The 20,589-nt window shown below is 46.3% G+C and overlaps 1 protein-coding gene across 7 annotated transcripts in view; it reads left to right on the forward strand.

The window, feature by feature from the left end:
- The window catches only part of Atp8a2 (ATPase phospholipid transporting 8A2), a 538,932-nt gene that overhangs the window by 293,800 nt on the left and 224,543 nt on the right, over positions 1-20,589 (forward strand). For all 7 annotated transcript variants that reach the window (XM_050152334.1, XM_050152332.1, XM_050152331.1 and 4 more), the window contains 2 exons: positions 9,597-9,780; positions 12,798-12,908. In XM_050152334.1, coding sequence (XP_050008291.1) covers positions 9,597-9,780; positions 12,798-12,908 — 295 coding nt within the window. The remainder of the gene's footprint in view (positions 1-9,596; positions 9,781-12,797; positions 12,909-20,589) is intronic.

A 20,589-nucleotide genomic window follows, 5' to 3' on the forward strand; every position in this document is an offset into this window, starting at 1 on the left:
CCACTCCCTCCCCTGCCCGGGAAACAGGGTACGCGGCTTGGCATTTCCAGCCTCCTTCCGGGGTAGCGTTTTATGACCCCTTGGTTCTACTCTTTCCTTGGAGGTACATATCACAGCTGATGGGGCAGTGGGGATGCCCTTGCTGCTCCCCACAGGGAGGAAAACAGAACACCGAGGAAGTAGATCCAGACAGGGAGAGGCCAGGGCCCCTTCATGGCCTGTCAGGGTTTTGCCCACTTAATGCTGTCATCCCCTCCATCCCCTGGTCATTTGCCACACATTGCAATTTGAGAAGTATGGTTAGTAGCGTCTTAGTTCACTCTGAAAAGTCTGGCTTCCAGGTGGAATTGAAACTTGGAATCTGAGACTGTCATCAACTCTAAAGTCTTTATCTTTCACATTCTTTTACCAAAACCGCAAAACTGTCAGTCCTTATATTACTGTGATGACCGTAGCTTTGAACATAAAACAAATCGTTATAATTGAGAGGAAAGAGAAGAAGATATATTTGAAATATGTAAGGCCACTACAAAAAAGAAGCTGTAATTCAGCAAAAATTTGTTAACTATTTTTATTTGTGCTAAGGGATCTGAAAAGCAGGTCACTGACACCAAGTAGCTCATGGCCAATGGAGGAATAGCCCAGCTACCTTTCTTTTTTTTTGGATTTTCGAGACAGGGTTTCTCCGTGGTTTTGGAGCCTGTCCTGGAACTAGCTCTTGTAAACCAGGCTGGCCTCGAACTCACAGAGATCTGCCTGCCTCTGCCTCCCAAGTGCTGGGATTAAAGGCATGCACCACCACCGCCCGGCCCCCAACTACCCTTCTAATCAGACATTGGTCCATTATGATGTTAAGAATCAGGAGACAAAATGGCCCATTAAACTGCAGAAGCGCATGCCAGCTGCTGCTGTGATTGGCATGTCGGGTACTTGTTGCCATGACAAAACACCTGACAAGACCCAGCTTGACGAAGAAAAGGTTCATTTCGGCTCCCAGTTGCACAGGACAGCGCATGATCGCAGGGAAGGCGTGGAGGCAGGAGGAAGACAAAGTTGGTTTCATTGTGTCCACAGTCAGAAATCGGGGAGCAGTCATGGTGGTACCCAGCTGGCATAAATAAATAAATCCTTGTTCAGTCTGGGACCTCGGCCCATGGAAGGATGCCTCCCGTGTTTCTGGTTTCCACTTATGCTTACCCAGTCTAGAAAATCCTTACACATTTGTGCCCAGAAATCTGCCTCCAAGTTGTGCCTAGATCCTTTTGGGTTGACTTTCAACACAAACCGCCACCATCATTGGGGCTTCTTTCCCCTGGGTGTGCAGGGCCTTGCAACCATTTCTACTGAGCATCCAGACCTTCCCGTCGTGAATCTTTAAGCCCACATTTGTCCCATCTACCACCTCTGTGTCTCTGCACCATTGACCTAATGCTTTTCCATCTGTTTTTCTCTGTCGTTCTTTTGAGGGTGTGCTAGGTGTGTATATTCTGTAGGTATCACTTCCATGCTGGTTTGGAATACGAGAATACCACCAGCTTTGTTAGTTTTCGACAGTTTGACTGAAATGGTCACGGAGCAGGAGAACACCCTCTTGCCCTGCTGTTGAGATCTGTTGAGATCAAGCATTAGTAAATGGTTAAATATCAGCTTAGGTCTTAGAAGGTGTGTGTGCTGCTTGTAAGGAAGAACTTGGTGAAACCCCTATTCCCACTCCACGAATCCCACTCTGAAAAAGATAAAAAAGACAGGAAACGAAATCAGGAGAAAAATCCTCTGACCCGCCGATGGCCTCCAACTGTGGCACACTCATGGCATTGGCCCTGGCTGTTCCTTTGGCTCTGGGGTCTCTCAGTTGCTTCGTTTAGATGGAACAACAAAACGAGACAGGCTGACCCCCTGTTTTTCAGAACTCAAGCCATCATGGTGGGCATATGCCAGACTGGCAGTCAGGTGACTTTTGGCCCCAGGCACAGGTGATGGCAGAAGGGAAAGTCTAACTGAAGCCAATCGAAGCCTCTCCTCACCGTTGTTAATTTTCAGTGCCGCCTGAGCTCACGCGGCTTGGTCCTGTAGGGACCGCGAGTTACTCCAGCGCTTCTCAGCTTTCCTCGGCTCTGTTTCTTCTTCCCACCTCCCCCACAGCGGAGGTCAGATGCACTGTTGGGAAACAGAGTGAAGTCGCAGTGGGGGCAGTCTACGCGTGTTAACTTCGAGGAAGGTAGACACTCCTGAGAGGGTCGCGGGCCTTAATGAAGCACCTCGAGGAAGCGGAGTATCAAATTAATGCTTTTTGTGCTAAAAACATTAAGGTATTTAAATGTGTTATTCTAATCCCCGTTCCAGCCTGGGAACAGGGGGATCTAATGTCTTTTATTTAAATCCCAGCCTTCCTGGACTGCTCCTTTCTTTTTAGCCTCACTGAGGAAGAAGCAGCCTGTTGATTGTTAAACCACGTGCAGGTCGCAATGGACACTGTACTCTGTTTCCGCCTCCAGTGAGGTCACCCAGATCTTAGAAAATTCCACACCATTTCCTGGACCACTTAGGTGTTCAGACGCGAGGCTCTGTTCAGGTGATGAGAACATCACAGTAATTGTTCTGTATTGATAAAGTTGCCATTGATACAAGTACAAATGTGGGTATATTCTGAACCGGCAAACAGCTCTGTGCTTCATAGTGGCCCTTTCTCAGCGGCAGGGTAAGCTGATCTCAGGCAGGCGGGCAGCCTCCCCTTTGCTCACAGCCCCTTTCCGAATCTCAGCTGCTGAAGCAGCTTTTACAGCCTTAGGCAGGATCGAGTTATAAAGATTTGCTCGGCTAATAAAGAGTATCAAGTTGCCATGACTACTCACAGCAGTAGCATGATGTGTGGTGCCTAGAAGAGAAGGCTTACAAGGGTCAGAGCAGCCATCAGTGGCAGTCACTGATATCAGTCAGGTGGTAGGTAGGTAGATAGATAGGTAGATAGATAGATAGATAGATAGATAGATAGATAGATAGATAGATAGATAGATAGATAGATAGATAATAGAGGATAGAGGATAGATGATAGGTAGGTAGGTAGAAGATAGATAGATAGATAGATAGATAGATAGATAGATAGATAGATAGATCAATTGTTAGGGGTTTCTTTATGTAAGTCTAGATTTTAAAGGAAACGTTTGTAGTGTTGAACTAGTTGACTAGCTGTAGATGCGATAGAATAGCTTTGTGTTACTTGAGTGGCTAGTCTTACATCCTTATGTTCCAAGAGTTATGAGTAAATAGCTCAGTGCTAGGGCACCTTCCCTCTTGTTTTCCTGGAACTGCAAGAAAAGGACAGATGAAATGCATCAATCTATTGCTCTGGGTAGGCCATTCAGAGTGAGAGCTCAATGTACCAGGACGGTTTACAGAAGAACCCAGACTACGTCCTGTGAGTGATGCGTGCACTGGGAGAACAAACTGCATGAGTAAAGATTTGATATTGACAATGACTTTAATGCGCCTTGAACGTGCACACTGCCACAGCAACATAGTTATACAAGAATGTTTGTGGAGCTCGCACCCCCTTTTTGTGAAGTACAAGCCAGAGTTCAAATCTTGATTTTAAAATTTTGCATATAACAGGCATAATGATACCTGTCTGTCACCCCAGGACTTGGAGAGATAAGACAGGAGAACTGAGAGTTTGGGGCCTACCCTGGGATACACACACACACACACATGCATGTGCACACACACACACATATTTTGCTATCCTGGGCTATCTTCCCTCCCGTCTCAAAGTGGGGAACATATAGCAATGGTCTATCCTGGAAAATGGAAACATTGTACCTTAGTGATTTTGATAATTAATACTTCTACTTTATTGTTAATAAGCTTCAGGGCTTAAATGATGTCATAGGAATAGTAAGCTCCTGCAATTTAAATTTAATATAGGTGTGAAATTCCCAAAGTTATTGGCTAGTTACACTACCAAGACAGAAGTGAGGTGCTCACACTGCTGCCTGCTCTCCACATCTCCCTTGCAGATTCTTGGTGCTTTGACCATAGCAGCCTCCGCTGCAGAACCTTGTGACTGATAGGGAAGACATGGAGAGAATGTTATCAGATGTTGTCTGCTCTACAGTGCACAAAGGTGCCTGGACACACCAGGGATCATGTCATATTTTGCCAGGTTTTATTACAAATACAGATAGAGGTTCATCATTGCATTTAATCCACAAATTAAATGCTTATCCTACCAGAGACTGCTGAATAGTTCTTAATAGTGCCAGGATCCTTGTGAGGCATGCCAGATGGTAGGAGAAGGTGATTGTAGGCAAATACTGACGTACATTATCCAATGCTGCCAAACGACCATGTGAGAAGTCCTGATGCCCAGAGAGCAAGTATCTACAAAGCCCATTGAGTGCTTATGCAAGATGATATCCAGGGGCTAATGGTTGGCCTCTAACAATCAAAGCATTGTGATCTGCAGTAGCGAGGTGGAAGAAAAGACCAGGCTCACATGTTAGCCCTTCCCAGGAGAGCCTTGGTGAGGCCAGAGATCGCTGCTGCCCATTTGTCAATGGGAGCTGTCAGAAGAAGTCTGGAATGTTTTCAAGGGCCCTAACAGGAAATAGAATCGGGACCACCAGCATGTTGGTCAGGAAGTTTGCAAACAGGGTCTGTCCCCGGAGCACGGTAAAATGACGTATTTTTATCTGCTTTCTGTGAACTATCATTCATGGAAAATAAGGGTTTCACGGAGGTGTCCAGACAATCTTGAATTCTTTGCTTGTCTCCGTGGTCTCTCATGGTTGTCTGACAACTGCATGGTCCCGGGTCTGCTGCTCGTGTGGGACTCTGAGGCAGCTTTTTGCCTTGCTTTGTAGTTAGGACTAGAGGTGAACTGCATCTGGGGAGCAGGATCTAAATCTCAACGTTATTCACGGAATCTCTGCTGTATGACAGAATTTGGTGTTAGGAGTCTGGTGGGGAGTGGGGGTGATGGAGAAGCAATCTTCACTGCTTTGAAGGCACCATGTGAAAGGGGTGTGCATGTATGTGGGGGGTCATGAAACAACAAAGGGGGCTGTGAGAGGCGAGACCCAGCCCTTGATTGCTGCATAGCGTGGAGATGCTTTCTTCAGGATGCCTTATGAGAGGGCTTCTACAAATTAGGTGTGTGTGTGTGTTTAAAATAAGATAACTTTAAATTATATGAATATTGTGTGGATATATGTATATACATATGGTCACAAGCATGTCACGGTGTATATGTGGAGATCACAGGACAACTGGAGGAAGTTGGATCTCTTCTTCTACCATGTGGGACCCAGAGGTCAAACTTGGGTCACTGGACTTGGCTGCAAGTCCCTTTCCCCCACTGAACCATCTCAAGACCGAGATACGAGACTTTTCATGGGGCTGGAGAGATGACTTCATGATTGAGAGCCCTTGCAAAGGACCCAGGGTCAGTTCCCAGCACTCTCATGGCAGCTTCACGGTTGTTTGTAGACCCCCGTTACAGAGAATCTAATGCCCTCTTCCCACCTCTCCAGGCACTGCATGCCTGTGACACATTTGCATACATGCAGATACTACACTCATATACATTAAGTAAAAATAAATAAATCTGGAAAGAAACTGTAACCTTGGAAGATAGGTGGCAGCTAGAAGGAACGTGTCATAGTCTTTTATTTCAATGCTTCTCTACTCAGAGAAAAATCCCCATCGTGGAATAGTTTCCACTACAGGAAAGTGAACACTTTTTCAAGTGAAATCTGATACGTTGGCAGTGTATTGCTCAGTCCTTCTGGGTTTTAGACTTCATATAGATAGGCTTCCACAGCATTGCACAGGAAAGAGGAGGGTAAATATTATCTCTCTCATTCTGACGCCCCCCACTTCCATGTTCTGTGACGTATTCACACTTGTAGAATATCTTAAATGAAATACCAGCCTAAATTGAGGCTACATCTTGATTTTGAAGAAGACTCTGCAAGGTCTGTAAGAACTGAATGAGGTTCAATGATTTTGCAGAACTATTATTTTTGTTGTTGTTATTGTTGTTATTATTATTATTTATCTGACCTGTTCTGTGTACCTGTGGTATCATTTAAGTGTGGCTAGGAAACACGGGAACCAGGAAGTACTTTCATCACCCTGACACAAACCACCTCGGCCCATCGCAGGCTCTCTGTGACTTCTCCGTTGCCGCACCAGTGTCCTGACACAAAGCAGCTGAAGGAAGAAAGGGTTGATCTGGCTCCTGTTTCCAGAGGGGATCCAGCCCTTTAATGCGGGAAAGGCGTGGCAGCCAGTGCAGAAAGCGTACTGATTACACTTCAAAGACACACAGGAAAGTAGCGGAGAACAGGAAATGGGACCACAGGTTCTTAAACTCAAAGGCTGGCCAAGTGCCGTACTTCCTAAGGGTTCTCTAGCCCGTACAAAGAGTGCCACCAGCCAGGGGCCAAGTGCTTGAATCCATGAGCCTATGGGGAACATTTCTCATCCAAACCACGGCACAGGCCCTTCCCTGGCTTTCCGAATGAGGGTCTGCCAATGACTTTGTTCCTTGTTTTGGTGGCTTGAAAAATCACTGATCTGGCACAGTGACCTGAAAACTTCTTGTGCGTTGTCTCGTTAATCATTTGGGATCAGCTAGTGAAAGGTGTCAGTGAGTCTGGTTTGTCGGTTGGTGTCAGTGATCTGCCCGGTATTCTCTTGGATGTTTCTGAAAGGAATCTTTTTCAATTCCTCCAGCTCGCGGGAACGCTGTACTCCAATCCATCATCTAGACCCAGCCCCATCTGAAAGGGACTTGCTAAGCTCACTTATACCACTCTGAAAGATGGCTCAGGTGAACTAATGTATGACGTCACTTCTGTGGAAGCATCCACCCTTGCTTTTACTTACGCATTATGTTCGCAGTAACTTGAGAGAACGAAAAGTCGAGACACAGAAAATGAGATGCTGTGGGGGTGCTGAGCCCTTCTTTACGTCTCAAGAGGGAGTTTCTCATTTGCAAATCGATTGCATTCTCTATATACTACATAGATTACCTCTTCAGTTGATGGAACTTTTCGCGTTTACGTTTTTCATTCATAACGCACCAAAATTGGTTACAGAAGTGTGCCAAGCTCCTTGCTCAGTTCAGATGTGGTCTGGGGCTTTATTTTATGGGGTGAACACATTATATGCTGGGAATGCTTATTAAGTATGGTGCATGGTTCCAGGTCCCGAATTAAGATGAGGAAAGAGCTGTGTTCTGCTCCGTGACAACTTGGCATCCTCAAGGGCTCCGCGCGGCTGAAGTGTAGCGGTGCCCCGTCGGCTCTGTAGAAATTGGCCGTTTGACATCTGTTTTGAACCCTGAGCGAGTGCTCGACTTACATTTTCTCGAGGTCTTACAGTGTAAGAGCGTAATAAAGTCTTGATGAGAATTTCATGCGCCTCCAATGCCAGGGTAGCACTTGCCTTATACGCCTCTGGCTTTTGCTAGCTGGAAAGAGACAGCTGTTGGATATTCATGGAGCGTACTGCCAGCCATTGCTGTAGGCTTAACTGAGTGACTTCAGAGCCAAATCTCAGAGCCAGACCGAACAAACCTGGTGACTTGCAGCTCGCTCCTGTTGGTCACTTTAGCCTGCTTTCTGTTACTTTAAGGAAAGCTATTTGGGATGAAAGGGGTTTTGTTTTGTTTTGTTGGTTTTGGAGGGTTGCAGGCTCTCACTCTATCATCGATCATCCTGTTGTCTGGGGCCCACGGAAACAGAACACCATGACAGGGAGTGCATGACCAAAGATGTTTACCTCAAGGCTAGGAAGTGGAAAAGAGAAAGAGGAGGAGCTTGGTCCCACTATGTCATGCTCGTCATGAGTGAGAGACCTCCCACTAGGCTCCATCTTTTTGTTAATTAAAAAAAAATTCTTTAAGATTAATTTGCTTTTTGTGTATGAGTGTTTTGCCTGGGTGTATGTCTATGTTCCGTGTGTGTGCCTGGCCCTTACAGAAGTCAGAACAGGGCATTAGATCTTCTGGAACTGGACTTACGGATGGTTGTCGACGTAATGTAGACGCTGGGTATCAACCTCAGTGCTCTTAACCGCTGAGCAATCTCTCCAGCCACACTCCCCATCTTTTAAAGGCTCCACCAGTCCCAACACGTGGGGACTAAGCCTTTAACATGTGGGCCTCTGTAGGACATGTTAAAAACCAAACCATAACACCCAACAGAAAACGAACAACCTTCAGCTCAAATGACATCCCTGCACTATTTAGCTCCATCCTTATTTCATGTCCACAGTTCTCTTAGCTCCTCCTTCAGTGTGCAGTGGCCACCCTCCAAGTGATGTCCCTTCTCTCTACACCACCTGATAAAAGACCAGCTCACTCTCAGTTGGGTGACATATAGACCCAGGAAGCTGCAGCCCCATGTCTTCCCAGGGTGTCCTTGATCTTGGGGGTCAAGGACAACTGTACCAAGTGGTGCAGTTCTTAAGGAGCAGGTCTTGGGACTGGAGAGATGGGTCCCCGGTTAAGAGCACTCACCCAGGTTTCATTTCCAGCACCCACATGGCAACTCACAACTGTCTTTAACTCCAAGATCTAAAATTATCACACAGGTATACATTCACCAATATAAAATGCAAATATCCACAAAATAAAAATAAATAAATTACTTAAAAGCAAAAATGCAGGTCTAGTGTATACACAGCCCACGTGTGAGTACAGCCACTGTGTCCTTTCCTCTGGAGATAACTGGGGGCTTCCTTGTAAATTCCCCAAATCGAATGTCAGTTTACCAATTCAGGATTAAAAAGAACTCAGCCCTGAGATGTTCGTGGCACTTTTCACGCCGCTGAATCATTCTGACTTGCACTGTGGTGGAACAACTCATTAACCAACATTGCTGCCCACGGGGTCCTTAGATCATAGACGGCCTCTTCCCAAAGTGCGGAGGGATCTTGGCATCTGTCCATCCTCCCAGGCAAGGGCTACTTTTGTCTTCCAATACTGGGCTGTGCTCCTGCCCCTCCAGTAGCAGAAGACTTCAGGCCTGGGAATATCCAGACTCAGCCTCTTGCCCTGGCTGCCTGGCAAACACATCGTCATCTCTGGGTAGAGATAGAGGGGATCTTCTTTCCTGTCGCTCTGGTTTCTCCTTGCCCTTTCTTGTGTCCTGCCCATTTTCTTTCTTTCCTGTGAATTCTCTGGAATTTTCCTTGCAGTTCCAGCTCTGTACAGGGTGCCTAGTAAAATACAGGGGTAAAGGGGGGAGGCTCTTCCGGTGTTCTGGTTTATTTGGGAGATATTTTCACTTCTGGTAGCTAGATTACCTGTGTTTGGTCTTGGGCAATGCCCATAGCCCCCAGAGGGTTTGCTTGCCACTCACTCCACGCAGCCTTGGATAGCAAACGGGCTGCTTTAGAGATAAGATTGCATCCGTGAATCTGGCAAACACTCGAAAGCCACAAACCCCTGTTTCCTCAAAGCTTCTGCCCATGTGAGCAGAAAATGTACACACTGGATTTGGAGGTTCTCTGGTGTCGTGTGCCGCAGCTGTCCCCTCAGGAAGGGTGCCTGCTGTCCTCACTCCTCCCTCTTCTCTCTTCTCTCACAGAGTGTCCCCTCTGCAGAAGTCTGAGATTGTGGATGTTGTGAAGAAGCGGGTGAAAGCCATCACCCTGGCCATCGGGGACGGTGCCAATGACGTGGGGATGATCCAGACAGCCCACGTAGGGGTCGGGATCAGCGGGAACGAGGGCATGCAGGCCACCAACAACTCAGATTACGCCATTGCACAGGTCAGCCACCCCCCTTTCCCGTCACAGTGGTGGCAGCTGGGCCAGGAGCTCAGCCCAAGGGCCCTGCCCACCTTAGGAGGTTACCGTCTAGATTAACAGCAGGTACCTGCTGATGTCTCTGCTGTTTGAGTCTTGAACAGTTTGAGATCCCTTCTCTGGACTGGGTTTTTTTGGGCCAGAGGTGGGACTGGCTCACGGAGCTGCCATTTCAAAGATGTGCCTTTCCTGGGAGACAGGACCCTAGGCCTCTTGAGCTCGACTCCTGTTCCTGCTGGTGTGTGCGTGTGTGTGTGTGTGTGCATGTGTGTGCGTGTGTGTGCATGTGCGTGTGTATGCATCCCCCACTGAAGAACAGCTGTTCTCAGAGTACCTTTCTCTGCTGGACTCTCACTCAAGGACCTCCCTTCTTCTTGAAGGGCTGGCATGCTCCTGCCGAGTTGTTCAGGCCAGGACAAAGCAGTCACTTGCAGATATCCCTCCCCCTTGGCAATCAGGCCTCTGAACCACCTAAGACCCCTGCTGTGAGGTTAACTGAGAGGGCAGGAGCCAGGTGACTCATGGTCAGTAGCAAGCAGCCTCCTGCAGTCAGGCTGAGTTCTGTCCATTCCTCTCTAAACTGAGTGTCGCCAGCATGTTTCTGATAGGCTCTGTGGTTGTGGACACTGATCTGGTTCCTAGTTTCCTCACGTGTGCCCTGAGAATCCAAGAAACATCTAACTTTCATGCTAGTCAGAAGAGTCAACCCCAGGACCCTCCTGTGGAAGATCTGGGCTATCTGGCCCGACGGATCATCCAGATGTGTAGTCCCAGGGAATACTGGCATGTTCTCCAGTTACCCAGTTGTGGGGTCATGTGCCTAAATGCCTGTATTTGCTGAAGTACCAGCCACGCACCCCCAATTCCTTGGACAGCCTTTTGAAGAACATGCCAACCCTAACTGCGTGGTTATGAGGAGCAGTGCCTTTGTCACCTTTTCAGCTATAATGCATAGAAAACCCCTCTTCCAAGCCCCGGGGCTCGTGGTCTGGTCCTCTGCTCCTTTGGGGGGCTCCCCATCCCTGAAGGAAGCTCCGTTTGTTTGCCTCTCAGGTTTCCTTCTGGTTTGAGGTTCGGCAAAGACAGCAAGAAATTACCCAGACCACATGGCTTTGAAAATGGCCTAAGTCAGTTTTCTTTCTTTGTGCACGTCAAACCCCTGAGCTGATTCCTGAAGTAGGCAGAAGGAATCTGATTTTACCGGTGAGAAATCTGCAGGTCCAATGCACCCAACAACTGGCCTCAGGGCTGAGCACAGGCCCAACATCAGAGAACAGCAGACCCCTGTGAACTCGGGGGCTGCCACACACACCTGCTCCTTTACTTTGCCGAATCAACTGTGCAGAGGCCCGTGGGACCCACGCTTCCTGTCTGCTGTCAGCAACTGTGGATGTTATATACCCCAGCATTATTAAATACTTGAGTTATAACATCATGGGGCTGGAAGGGAACTTAAGAGGTTTCCTAGGAGTTACAGGCAAATATTTGTCTGCTTTTCTCTTTAAGATGTCTAGGGAACAGGGATTCCGTACTGAAGCTGCACATGGGTAGGATGTGGAAGGTGAAGCAACTGCTTTTATTAAAAGAAAGCATCTGAGAGGGGTGGGACAGAGCCTTCTGCATCCGCTTGGGGGTTTTCTTTGCCCTCCAGGGTAGTAGCCACCACTCTGAAAACCCTAAGGCAGCCGCTGATATCCATATCTGAATCTCCCTGTTTATCGTCCTGCAGAGGCATGCTGTCATCTCAGGGCTGAGTCTGTGCCAAGCACTAGACTCTAAACTGCCTCTTCCTTAATTACTAGGCCAGAAACACCATCCGTGGGGTGAGTTCCTCTGCCCCACTGAAGTGATAACCGTGTCTGGTTGAAGTTAATTCCATGTTCTTTATTATTTTGATATGGGTAGTTGCGTTTTTTTTTTTTTTTTTTAATTTGTGTTTTGAAAAAAGCACCCATAAGGTAACGAAAAGATACCAGGACAGTCTTGTAGTGGCCAGAGCCCTGGTTCCAAGCCCTTGCTGTCTGCCTTATGCTGCACACACAGCAGCTGCTGGACAGGTGACTGGCCACTGCTGGCCACCTAAACTAGACAGAGGGACAGCACGGTATAGTGTGTGTCCACAGTCCTCGGTCCCCAGTCTGCCCGAGAACATTCCATCCGCCCCTGCTTTTGTCTGTCTTGACTGACTCTGGGGAGACAGCTGCTTTACACTACATGCCCCTGGAATATTGTGGCTTTGTCTCAGATGACAAGAGCCCTTAAATCACTCCTACTCAGAGCTAATCAGCTGCCCCTGATTGCACAGGTGGGTGCTCTGAGTGGAAGATAAAGGAGGACTATACCACGGATGTAGAAGTGGAGACTGTGTGTGTGTGTGTATGTGTGTGTGTGTACATGTGTGTATTACATTTGTATGTCTGTATGTCTCTATATCTATGTGCCCCTGGGTAAGCCTGTCCCGGTGCCCCTGTAGGGTATGGGAAGTGTAATTGCTTTTAGCTGACAAGCTGACAGAACTCTGTCCTCAAGTGCATACCCTTTCTTGAGTAAACTCTTCGCTGGGTGAGTGTTCCACCTCCTGTGGTCACCAGGAAATGTGTGACCAGACCTTATGGAGCTGTCCCGTTCCCATTTGCCTTTCTTACAGTTCACACAGTCACCTTCTTTGCCAAATTAAGTACCCGAAAGGCATTTAGCTCAAAGAATTCCAAAACAGTCTAGGGAGAAGCCAGCAGCTTGTTTGGGGACAACAATAATTAGTCAGTTGAAGAGATTTTTTTCTTTCCCTTCTCAGCTGCTCTGAAAGCTTTACCTGGGGGGGGGGGGGGGATAGGTTTTGTTTCTTTGTTTGTTTGTTTTGTTGGTTACTTATGGTTCTGGTCTCCTCCCCTTCCCTGTCTGTTTTCTGCTCATGAAGACAGCCTATGTCCTTTATTCCTCCATGGAAGGCTTCTCTGAACTTTGTCACTGTCCCTTTGCAGTTTTCCTACCTGGAGAAGCTGCTTTTAGTTCACGGAGCCTGGAGCTACAACCGGGTCACCAAGTGCATCCTCTACTGCTTCTACAAGAATGTGGTCCTCTACATCATCGAGGTAAGGACATCCCTTCCCTCAAGGAAATAGGCTCTGCAGAGGGCATCTTTAGACAGTAATCCATCTTTCTTTCCCTTCTTTTTTGACATTAAATCCATCTTAAGAAAGGGTTTGGTTAATGAAAATTTAAAGGTACTCTTGGGTCTTCCTAAGATCCGAGTCATGCAGCTTCCTTTAAGCTGTACCATGAGGCTTGTAATAAGGAACCAGGGCTAGTGCGACCTTTCTTCCTTGTTCAGTGTGCATTCTTCCCAAGCTCCCCCTCCCTGTCCCAATCCTGGGCTCCTTTTCTTTGTCCCTAGCTTGTGTCAGTGGTGGCAGAGAATACTTGCTAAGGCAGAATGAGACCAGTGTGGTCAGTGCCAGGAAATAGAGGTGCCCATCTTTCTAGGTGGCTCTGAGACATTTCTGGGCAACCTGTCCTGTGTTTTTCTTTCCTTGAATGAACGGGCACGAATGGGGCATGATTCCCTGCTGTATTTGTCATGGCATCTGCTGTTTCCTGAACATGTCCTCACTGCCCCTGAGATTTTTTGGGATGCTAAGACTCATGTGGCAAAGTTGGGCATGGGGGCCGGGGACGTCTAGTAGGAAGCTGATAAGGTCATTTAAAATCTGACGTTCAGTTTATGTTTTATTTTCCTTGTCTTGTTTAGTGCTGTGATAAAATGCTGACCGAAAGCAGCTTGGGGATAAAAGGATTGGTTTAGCTTAGTTGTGGTCCATCACCGAGGAAAGTCAGGGAAGGAACTGAAAGCAGAACCCTGGAGGCAGGAACTGATGCAGAAGACCTTAAAGAGGGCTGCTTGCTGCCTTGCTCCCCGTGGCTTGCTCTGTTTGTTTTCTTACACACCTCAAGACTGCTTGCCCATGGGTGACATCACCCACAGTGAGCTGGGCCCTCCCTTATCCGTCATCAGTCGAGAAAATGCCCCCACAGACTTGCCCATAGGCCAATCTGATGGAAGCCTTTTTCTCAACTGAGGTCCCCTTTCCAAGATGACTATAGTTTAGGTCAAGTTGGCAAAAGCTAACCAGCACAGGTCTACAATTTTCCAAGATACTAATTCATGTATAAGAAAAACACCCTCTTGCTACGTGGAGGGCAAGGTCCCAGAGTCAAGGAGGCTCTTAATGTTTGCTGCTTGGTACTGGTCTCTTGGGTCTTCCCTCCTGAGAAAAGCTCATTTTAAAAGTGTGTCTATGAGGCTATCTTGACTCATCAGATTGTCAAATGCATTTGGAAGAGAGGAGAACTGGGGATAGGGTTCTATGGTAGGGGTAGAAGTAAGTTAAGCTTGGCTGCTGTCAATAAGACCATAAAAGTGTTTTAGCCAGACAGGGTGGTCCATGTCTGTAATCCCAGCACTTGGTAGGTAGACAGGAGGATGGGGCTTGTTTTCATGGTCAGCCTCGGCTATTCAATGAGTTCCAGATCAGCTTGGGCTACAGGATGAGGAGGAAGAAGCGGTAGAGGAGGTAGAAGGGATGGAAGTCCATCTTAGAGCAATAGACATCAATGTTGCCTCTATTTTAATATCTCATTTTATTATGGTATAATTTTTCAACTCTTAGCAAAAATACTAGTGAAGGAAGAAACTGGGTTTTCCCGGTGCTGTCTCCTAAAGTCCCCAGCTCGAGCTTGCTAATGTAACAGTGGCCAATTACTACTTTATCAGCATGCTAACTCCTTCCTAATGAAGCCTTCAGGTCACACGGACAGGTTGATGTTACTTGTCGGGGAACCACACCAGGACGGTGGGGTTTCCGAAGCTGTGCAGTTGTTTATACTACATGGCTCCCCAGCCGAAGGCATCAGTGGGACAGAAGCAGTCTGTGCCTCCGTGATCAAGCCCACCTGGAAACAGCATTTTGCTGGCTTACATAAAGGCAGTTTCTTTGCTGCTCTGCGTACCCACAGTGCGGTTGCCTCGGCATAGAGGATGGCTGCTCTAATTGACCCTGTAGCTCCCACTGTGCTGGGAGCACCCTGATCCTTAAAAGAATCTTACAAGTGATTGGAAGAGACCTGGCTAACATCCTGCAGCCTGGCCTCTTCCCTACCCTGAGTCCTCTGTGTCAAAGGCCCTGCCTGCTTATAGTGAACAGCAAGTATATGCAGAGCAGGACCTGGGGACGTTTGTAGGTGTGATTACTATTTGGTTCAGGGTAGGGAGGCTCAAATCCATGTAGATGTTCATGTCGCGTGTTCTGCCATCACTATCTTCCCCCGTTCTCATTTTTACTGCCCCCCTTTGGAATTTGGAAATGTCTGTCCCTCTCCTGCAAGCCTCCAGCTTTTTCCTTTCTTTCTTTCTTTTTTGCACACATGATAGAAGTCACTCCTTAGTGTCACTTGGGGTCACAGATAATAGCATAGGCAGAATAAAGGGAGCTGGGATCCTACACATCATCCCAAGTTTCCCAGGACTCTGTCCCTGTAGCTGTTGGCTTTATACCGCTTCTTTATAATCTGGTTTTCCTCACCATCAGCAGATGGCTGATGAGCTAGGCTTCTTATCAAGACATTCTACATGGGGCTCCAAGCCCTCCGCTTCCCAGAGCAGCGCTCAGGGCCCTCCTAGTCACTTAACACCTACTATCTTGCTTCTGTCTCCTTTTTTTTTTTTTTCTCCAAGTGGGCTGCAGCTTAGTAGAGCACCCTTTTAGTCTGTCTGCTAAGAGCTGCTTGGAACGGGGCCCCGACGGCGCTGAGTGAGTGCCTCAAATGACTAGGCTAAGAATTGCTAAATGGTCTGCTGGGAAAGGCTCTTCCACACACTCCCCAGAAAGCTTTTAAGAATGTAAAACCCTCGCAATTCTGTGTCTCGTTTCTGGTTCGGATTTCTGGGAGGTTCTAATTTGGAAACCAAGAGAACAAAGCCCTTGACTAGTTCATGGTCAATGTGTCCACTCAGACACTGCCAATGCCCTGGCACCAGCATATTTTCCAAGCAGGGCCTTCGGAGTGGGAAGGTACTGCTCGCATGCTATTTTAGTGGGTCTTGAACTGCAGGATCCAAGATTGCTACAGAAAGACGTGCTCATTTGCAAAATAAAATAAAATAAAATAAAATACTGAAGATAAGGTTATAATTAATGATTTAAGTGGGAACAAACTAAGCATGCTAGTTACGTGTCTTAAGGGTTTCCTTGTGGCTCACAGAGGCACCTGCGCAGTAGTAATATGTGCTCATCTCAAACACCCTCCAATAAACGTAACTACCAGACATTTTAAAGTATAGTCTAAAGGCAATGTGGGTAGCATGCATATGCGCGCCCACTCTGTGGCCTACCTTATTTTATGAGGACTGTTGTCTAGATTTCCAGTGAAAATTGGGGCATGACGGGTCCTTCCTGTTTGGTGTACTAGTCCATGAAAGTGGGGTTCCTGTACAAGGAAAATGTGCATTATTCTGGATGCTGTATGGAATGCATACTGGAAGTCTCCACTACTTACATGCTCTCTGCTCTTGCCTGTTTCTCTACAGTCACACATAGATTTTTTTATATTTTATTGTTTTTAATTAAGCTATATGTTTTTCCCAACTCTCCTTTCTTTCTCCCCTCTCCCCTTCCATGCTCCACCCCGCCTCACACACTCCCAGTTTGCTCAGGAGATCTTGTCTTTTTCTCCTTCCTAGGCAGATCTGTGTATGTCTCTCCTAGGGTCTTCTTTGTTGTCTAGGTTCTCTGGCAGGCTGGTTTTTCTTTGCTTTATGTCTAAAAGCCACTTATGAGTGAGTATACATTATATGTGTCTTTCTGAGTCTGGGTTATCTCAGTATTTTTTTCTAGTTCCGTCCATTTGCCTGCATATTTAAAGATGTTATTTTTTTACCGCTGTGTAGTACTCCATTGTGTAAACGTACCACATTTTCTTTATCTATTCTTCAGTTGAGGAGCATCTAGGTTGTTTCCAGGTTCTGGCTATTATAAATAATACCTCTGTGAACATGATTGAGCAAATGTCCTTGTGGTATGACTGAGAATCCTTTGGGTATATGCCCAAAAGTGGTATTGCTGGGTCTTGAGGTAGATTGATTCCTAATTTTCTGGGAAACCACCATACTTATTTCCAAAGTGACTGTACCAGTTGCACTCTCACCAGCAATGGAAGAGTGTTTTTTCTCTCTATTCTGCATACTCTCCAGCATAAATTGCCATTCATGTTTTTTTATCTTGGCCATTCTGACATGTGTTAGGGTGTCTCAGAGTTGTTTTGATTTATATTTATCTGTTGACTAAGGATGTTGAGCATTTCCTTAGGTGTCTTTTAGCAATTTTATGTTCTTTCGTTGAGAGCTCTCTGTTTAGGTCTGTACCCCATTTTTTTATTGGATTATTTGTTCCTTTAATGACCAATGTCTTGAGTTCTTTGTATATTTTGGAGATCAGCTCTCTGTCAGATGCAAGGTTGGTGAAGATATTTTCCCATTCCATTCTGTAGGCTGCCATTTTGTCTTGTTGACCATGTCCTTTGCTCTACAGAAGCTTCTTAGTTTCAGGAGGTCCCATTTATTAATTGTTTCTCTCAGTGTCTGTGCTACTGGGGTTCTATTTAGGAAGTGGTCTCCTGTGCTCGTGTGTTCAAGGCTTCTTCCCACTTTCTCTTCACATAGACCCTGGAAATGCGCCCTTGAGAAACATTGCCCTCCTTTTCACTTAGACTCTGGGTATGCCACCCCACTATATGATCCCCTACAGTCTGTTCAGTCCCTTCTGTGTTGATTGAACATTTGTGTTGTCGTCTTCAGTTTCAGAAGCTTTGTAGAATAGCAGTGTCCCTGCTCCTGAGGTCACAGATATTCCAAAATGGTGTTGGTCTAGTTAGTCTGTTTCATCACACTGCCTTGAACACACACACCATGGCCTTGACGTGGGGACTTCTGTCTGCATAACAGATTCACTGCTGCCGACAGATCTACTAAGCACTCAATTGAATGCACCACATAAAATTTATTGAGGTGAAGTGGCTATTGCTCAAAAAATTTGAAATAAGAACAAAAGGTGGCCCTTGTGGCTTCCCCGAGGCTCCTGCAGCAGGCGACACTAAGAACAGATCATAGCCATCGCCCCCGTTCCCTCGAGAGCACCTCATTTTAGTACTTTCACCCCTGATGGTTGCACTTTCTCAGCTGTCTCTTTGGAAGCCAGGCTAGCAAACACATGACCAGTTTCAGTGGCTGGCAGGGAGGCTGGGAAAGAGGCGCTCAGAAACACTGGCCGTGAGCTGCCAGGTACCCGGGATGCCAGTGAGCTCTTTCCATCTGCCTGCCCCTGTGTGAGCCCATTCTTCGCTGGCTTCATTTCCCACAGCACCATCTTCCTCTGTTTGCAGTCAGTGCTGTTGGAGTATAACTAAGATACTGCAAGATGTGCCCTTTTTAGTGTACAGTTCCATTAACTAAAACTGAAATTTTATTAGAGCCTCCTACAGGTAATAAGAATGTCACAAACAACTTTGGAGAAGAACGGGGTGGTGGCTGTGCAGTGATGTGGATGTCCGCAGCAGTGCACTTTAAGAGAGTTCGTGTTAGATCTACCTTAGCACAACTGAAATAAAGGCTAGGAGGGGGAAAGGGTCTCAACACTTTACCCCCTTAGCCACATTGAGGGAGATGCAATATACAGGCAGATGGTATGGAATTTTACATGGAGTTTTCTTTTGCGTTAAACCAGTAACACACTAAGTTTTGTAGCAACAGCCAGATGGACTGTCCTACAAACATTAAGCTGGCTAAGGCCTGGGAGACTCCAGCTCTATGCAGATGGGCTTCCTGGAGCCAGCATCCCTATGCTGCTGCACTGGCTTCCAGAGTTGGAACAAAACAGTAAAGATCAGGAGAGATGGCTGGCCAAGATGCTTGAGCGTCTGAGGAGTGTGAGCTAATAACAGGGCAGGACTTTTGTCGCTTTAAGAAGCTGAAAATCCCTTCCTGTTTTTGCAACAGGCAAATTCTGTGGTTAAAGTGATTCCAGAGGAGTTGCCTATCAATATGCAGGGCAGACAGCGAGCCGAGAGTTTAGATGGCTTTTATAATGTTAAGCCCGGATCAGAGCTCATGATCCTGATGTAACTATCTTCTTGTGTGATTTGTAAAAAAGCCAGAGACAGAGTTTCTGAAAAAAAAAAAAAAAACTCTTTGATTTTGATAATACGAAGAATTTGCCTTAACTCCAATAATTAGGGATAGGGAAGCATGCATGTAAATGTTTTTGAAATCCCGGTGTGTCATCTGTGCGGTATGTCTCAAGGGGGGCTATTGGTTACCCAGTTGTTCAGTTTTCTAAACCACACACAGCTTGACTGACCACCAGCGGCATTTTCTGGAATGGTGCTACCCCACTGCCTCCCTGAGCCCGTGAGAAAAATAGTTTTGGGACAGAATTATTTTTAAAAAAGTCAGTACCCACTAGATTTAAGTAGATTAGTAGAATCATTACTTGCATATAGTTGATATTTCAGGGGATAATGGCACTGGCCCTTTGTAAGCTCTGATGTCTCTTAGGAAGGGTGTACCACATTGTCTCAGAGAAGACATTGGTCTGAATATACAGAGCATCGGGGATGGTGGCTGTTATAAGGATTATAGGGATCTGAAGTGCCAGCTTACTTGAGGCAATGCCTAGCAGACATTTGGGGCTTGGGAGGGGGACATTAAACTGCTACAGGATATGGGGCTCTAAGCCTTGCATTCGTCATGAAGGTCTGAAAATACTACCAGTGAGCAAAAGAGAGGTTAGTGGGCATACATGAGCCTGAACTAGCAGAATTTGGCTGATGGCCAGTGACGATCTACCTTGCCTGACAAGCTGAAAACAAGCAGATAAACAACAAGCTCCCTCCCCCTCTTCTTACCCCCCCTCAGCATTCCAGAGCAGAAGGAGAGGCTGAGCAATGTCTCGACTTCTGCGCTACTCATTTAAAAAGTAAAATGATTTGCAATTATGTACACATTGCCGTTTCTAATCCAAAACGTCTCGGAATATGAGCTTTGGATTGTTTAACTTAAGAAGAAAAGTATTTATATGATATACATAATATATATCCTTTAGTATTTATATGATATATTTTATATATAACATGTATCCTTTACTGTATGTGTATATATATTTGTGTATATATATATGTGTATATATATATATATCCTTTAGTTGTGTGGCAGCATTGAGTAGAAGACATTGGGGTAAGTTTTGCTTTGAATGTTAGCATCTAGGTCTGGGGAGACGCCTCAGTTGTTAAGAGCACTTGCTGTCTTGCAGAGGACCCCAATTTAATTCTCAACACCTTCATGGCAGCTCACAAGCAGCTGTAACTCCAGTTTCAGGACATTCAGCGCCCTCTTTTGACCTATGCAGGCACTAGGCAGACACGTGGTATGCATGTATGCATGCGGGGCAAAAGCATATACATGTAAAATAAATCGAAAACCAATTCCGGTTGGCACCTATAGAGAATAGCTGTCTAAAACCAATGCCACAAAAGAATTCATCCAAACTAGGCCTGTTGATTCAGGCTTTGTAATTGCAGCTACTTAAGAGGCTGAGGCAGAAGGATTACAAATTCCTGGTTGAGGTATACTGTGGGTTTAATGAGAACTTGTTTTAATTTTTTTAATTTTTTTATTATTTATTCATTTATTAAAGATTTCTGCCTCTTCCCCACCACCCCCTCCCC

This window comes from Alexandromys fortis, unplaced genomic scaffold (assembly GCF_014885135.2).
Source record: "Alexandromys fortis isolate MF-2015 unplaced genomic scaffold, M_Fortis_MF-2015_v1.1 scaffold_75, whole genome shotgun sequence".
NCBI lineage: Eukaryota > Metazoa > Chordata > Mammalia > Rodentia > Cricetidae > Alexandromys > Alexandromys fortis.